General features: G+C 42.4%; 1 protein-coding gene across 1 annotated transcript; it reads left to right on the top strand.

The window, feature by feature from the left end:
- The first annotated feature begins 345 nt into the window (after positions 1-345).
- Positions 346-2947, top strand: adra2a (adrenoceptor alpha 2A). The gene is made up of 2 exons (XM_014013503.1): positions 346-709; positions 847-2947. The coding sequence occupies exon 2, from the start codon at positions 1054-1056 to the stop codon at positions 2314-2316; it is 1263 nt and encodes a 420-aa protein (XP_013868957.1). The 5' UTR covers positions 346-709; positions 847-1053; the 3' UTR covers positions 2317-2947.
- The last annotated feature ends 2376 nt before the right edge of the window (positions 2948-5323 follow it).

Genomic DNA, 5323 nt, shown 5'->3' on the forward strand with positions numbered 1-5323 from the left:
AGCTTAAACACTGTCATTTCTCATCACAAGATTATTTTATTTAACATGAAAGGTGGCAGGCCATAAGCATTAATAGTTTTTTAAATAACATTAAACACCGATCATCAAATTTTAATTCAATAATGCTTATATTATGTTTGTTTTGTTGTTTTTTTTTTAATGTTTTGGACCAATTTTGGCTGCACTACACCTAAAACTTCACCTCCCCAACAGCATTCCCAGGTGTTATTCGTTGATTCTCTTACTGAAGATAGAAGAAACCTATTTCTCCACGTCTCCTCCTCCTCCTCCGGCTCGTCTCGCTCCACAGCTGATGTTTCCGGACACACAGGGCGCGGAGCCAGCTCGCTCCCTCACCGTGACCCGGGGAGCGGGACACTTTTTGCAGCGTGCGGGCTATAAGGAGGAGGGAGTGGCGCTGTAACAGAGAGGAGAGAAACTCCACGCGCAGACAGACAGTGTGGCACGGACGGCAGCGCCCGGGATAACGTGATTATAAGGCTCTATTAGAGCTCCGCTCCTCGGCTCAACTAGATGCGACGCAGAGATCAGGGCGTGCGGGGAGAGTCAGGAGGGGAACAGGCTCCGTTCGCCACATGGATCTCCTCTGCCTCTCACTGATTTGCCTAAAGAAGTTACCTGCTCACAGTTTTTTCAGTGAGCGGGTGCTCCGCCACTGGAGAGGCTGTGTGACAGTTTCTTCACTAAGGTAGGATTATTTATTTTTTATATTTACGTACCTATTTGTACCTTTAACTGACTTAATTACTTTAGTGATAATGGAAAACACTATGTATTAACACTACCATTCAGGGCATTAAGTTTTTTCTTTTCCCCCGTTTTCAGATAAAGTGCCATCCTTATAAAACGATAAGGGCTTCTCCCTGAAGAGGCAGCGCACAATGAAGAGGAAAAATCTGGGAAAGTCTCAGAGGAGTGATTCCCTTCCTTTCTTTTTCAGCCCTGCTGTCAGCTACTAGTTGAGTCCATCCTGGTGGGTGATATTTGCTAACCTCAGGTGAACTCACACAGGAAGTGAGCCACTCTGCTGCGATGGAGTTCGACAACGAGACCCACCAGAACTTTACAGGCATGGACTCCTACAATTTGGAGGTGGCTCTGCCGCTCAGCGTGCTGGTGGGGTTCATGATCCTGCTCATAGTGTTTGGCAACGTGCTGGTGGTCATCGCTGTGTTTACAAGCCGGGCTCTGCGAGCGCCGCAAAACCTGTTCTTGGTGTCCCTGGCGTCGGCTGACATTCTAGTGGCGACCCTGGTGATGCCCTTCTCCCTGGCCAATGAGCTGATGGGATACTGGTACTTCGGTGAGGTGTGGTGTGAGATATATCTCGCACTTGATGTTCTCTTCTGCACTGCTTCCATCGCCCACCTCTGCGCCATCAGTTTGGACCGCTACTGGTCCATCACCCAGGCCATTGAGTACAACTTGAAGAGGACGCCACGCCGCATCAAGAGCATCATCTTCATTGTGTGGGTTATCGCCGCCATTATCTCCTTCCCACCCCTGATCACCATGGAGAAGAAAAACCAAAAGGAATTTCCCACGTGTGGGATCAATAATGACAAGTGGTACGTTGTTTCCTCCTGCATCGGCTCCTTCTTCCTGCCATGCATCATCATGGTGCTGGTCTACATACGGATCTACCAAATCGCCAAAAAGAGGACACGGGCGCCACCAGGAGACCGGAAGCGGGAAGACGCTGTAAAGTCAGCCAATGTTGGCGCTGTCAATCCAAAAGAAAATGGTGTGGGCGATGCTGAGGATCCCCTCTGCCACGAGAAGCTCAATGGTGAACGGGATATCGAGCTAAAGGAAGGACTGAGAGGAGCACGGGGAGCTGATGAAGTGAAAGGCGAGGTCAATGGGGTGGACCTGGAGGAGTCATCCTCTTCAGACCACAAGGTGAATAATCCATGTTCCATTAAAAAGAAATCAAAAAAGGGGAAAACCAGATTGAGCCAAATCAAACCGGGGGACGCTAACGCCCCAAAGCAGGCACCAAGCACCAAGGCCAGTCGCTGGAAGGGCCGGCAGAACCGAGAGAAACGATTTACTTTCGTCCTGGCTGTGGTTATTGGAGTCTTTGTCATTTGCTGGTTTCCCTTTTTCTTTACGTACATGCTGATGACGCTGTGCGAGTCCTGCCATGTGCCCATGACTCTGTTCAAGTTCTTCTTCTGGTTTGGCTACTGTAACAGTGCCCTGAACCCTCTTATTTACACCATCTTCAACAACGACTTCAGAAGGTCATTCAAAAAGATCCTGTGCAAAAGGGACAATAGAAGATACGTATAATTCAGTTTTCTTTTTTTTTTTTTGTATCGTATCGTGTACATATGTTGGTAAACATCTTGCCCATTGTGCATGGACCAGCAGTTTGTGATCGGTTTCTGTGTTGCTGCCCAGGAGCAGCTTTTTGTGCAGCAGCATCCTTCGAAAGCATTCACCAGCCACAGCTTTAACACAAGCAGAACCACCACAGTGATTTTCATTGTAACTGCAATTCTTACTTTAGATTTTTTTTACATCATAGTGATCTTCATGACATGTTTTAAATTTGTATGTTGTACAACTTGACCCATTTGAGTATTTGTCTATTTTCCTTTTTTTAATGGATGCAGTACTGTGCTTTTATTTTTATTTTTGTATAATGTGATGAAAATGACACAAAGGATGCTGATTATAACTTATGGTCATACTGCAGACTCTAAGAATAAATAAAGACCATTTCCTGAAATGGTTCCATGCATTAATAGGAAAGATCAGAGTCATGATTTACCATCGATGTGTCTTTACTTTGAACAGCACCTGTTCACACAATGAATGAAGGCATCTGGGAAGTGAAGGGGGATGCAACAGTGACAGAAAAGTTGAAAGTTGTTTTGAAAATGTAATCAAGGCTCCCTGGTGTGAACGGATCCTTCCTGTCAGTGTTTGACTGAAGACATGAAAACATGAGCTCATATTCATCGCTGTGTTTAATCTGACCTTTTTAAGAGCCAAATAACAAGCTCAACTCTTAATGAGCCTGAAAGGAACGTGTGCAAATGTTGTTTTGGTTCCCAAATTAATCATGTTTACTGTCAAATGAGGGTCTTTTATCTGCAATGTCAAACTCTAAATGAGTCGTGTTTTGAATCTTTTCTTTTTGCCTTCAAGTGCTCCCTTGCCTCCAATTTCAGGTGGTTCATGAATCAACTTTGATGTAACGCCAGGCACAGGGAATTGGAGAACTAGCGGTTCGTTTCGTGTTATGCAGTGTTAAGTAGGCACAGAGCGTGTCAAAGCAGAACCTGATTGACTAGTCTGTCTCTGTTTATATTCTCACCTTGTTTCTCTCCGTTCAGATCAGAAAACATTAAATTAAAAGCCTAGCGTTCCTTGAAGGAATCCTCATCGATCATTTCTTTTCATGGTAGATTTTAAATTCATGATGGCTGACACATACACACCAAGGTTTAGCTCAACATCACAGAAGCAATTTTTTAGCTATTGTTGATTGTGTGGCAGACATCCTGAAATGATGTAAAACAGTTTAATGGAAGTGGGTAATCTATCATGAGATGTAGTCATTTTTGTGATTTTTGTGTTTATGAAAATTGAGCTGTGGAGGCCATCTTGAATCAGGCTACTTTCACACTGCAGGCAAACGTGACCCAAATCAGAAATTTTCATGAATGTGACAAATGAGATTTTTTAAAATCTGACCCAGGCCTATGTGGAATTTAATCAGATACATTTCTGATGTTTTTCAAAGTAACCGCATTCGGAGCGCTCGTGTCAAATTTCTGACTTTTACGTCAGCGAGGTGGGGATGAGCAGATCAATCCAAGTATTTAGAATATTGATACCAACCTTGTGCAGTTTAAATCTTGCAGCTCCACACATCTTCAGCTACAGAACAGAAGTCCAGTCTTTGTTCTTTTACTTTTCCGTGTCCTGATGACCGAGAATCCACTGAAACATAGGACAGTAATGTCGATTTCAAACCGTTACTCTATCGATACTTTGTTTTCAGCACATTGCTCACATTCCAAAAATAAAATGCTGCAACTGACCAGAGGCAATTTTAAATGTAAACACTGAACTAAACAAGCATTCCAAATAAATATTTAATCAGCTCTGATTGCACAACAACTTTGGAACCAACATGCTAACATGTAGCATCTATATCCATGTCTGTAAATAGGGAGTTGAGTGTCCCTTCATGTCTACTTCTGCAATTGCGGGTTACATCCACTCTACGGACAGTCTGATGGAGGTTGCATTTAAAATATAATGTGAACGTCCACAGAAATAAAATAGGACTTTTGTAAAAATATCTGAATTGAGCATTAAGACCTGCCATGTGAACGTAGCCTTAGATTGACACCTAACGTTGTTCAATTAGATGGGCATCCAGTGATTACTTTCTTAGAGTTTAATTAAAATTTGTTCAGAGCAACTATTTATAATTATATTACATATAATGAAAAGTCTTCTCTGCAGAGGAAGATGATGCAAAATGCTTCCTTTTCCCAGTCAGTGAAGAAGCTGAACAGTAGAGCCCTCACAAAACTGAATAAATAGTCCCTCTGGGAGATTTCCACCAGCGCCTCCTTCTGATGAGCCAGATGTATAATAAGACTGAGCTTCTCTACATGTTTATGAAATGTGCAAGCCCAGTGGGAGTAGAAGAGTGTGAGAATGTGCATGAGCATTTGCTGCACACATAAACAGTGTGGGTGATCTCTGGATATTGTCTTGATGGATACAATGAGAAAAGCACTCCAACTAAAACCAAGCATGTCTAAAACTGTTGTACAGACTTCAGAGGAACCTTCAGAAACTTTCCTTTGGCAGATTAATGTTTGTCTTCCAATAACTGTTAACTCTTTTAAGATGTTTTCAAGTTAGTACAAAAGCCAATACAATTTTTACTTCCTTGAAGGAATGCATATCACCTGCTGCCCTTTAAAATAACATGAGAAATCACAGAGTTGTAGCATTTTTGGTCAAACCTTGGAAATAATGTTATGCGTAATCTAATGAAACATAGTATGTGTTGTCAATGACTCTCATCTAGACTAAGATTTTAGTGTAATGTTGGTAAAATGAACAGAGATACCAATTTTTGTATTTTCTTAGATCATTGGCAGCCATCTTGAAATGGGTTGTCTTCAAAAGCTAATAATTGTAGAAGTGCATCTGATGATTTCACTAAATTGCATTCAGTGTTTCATGAGACATTTTAGTACACACACACACACACACACACACACACACACACACACACACACACACACACACACACACACACACA

This window comes from Austrofundulus limnaeus, unplaced genomic scaffold (assembly GCF_001266775.1).
Source record: "Austrofundulus limnaeus strain Quisiro unplaced genomic scaffold, Austrofundulus_limnaeus-1.0 Scaffold102, whole genome shotgun sequence".
In the NCBI taxonomy this organism is placed as follows: Eukaryota; Metazoa; Chordata; class Actinopteri; order Cyprinodontiformes; family Rivulidae; genus Austrofundulus; species Austrofundulus limnaeus.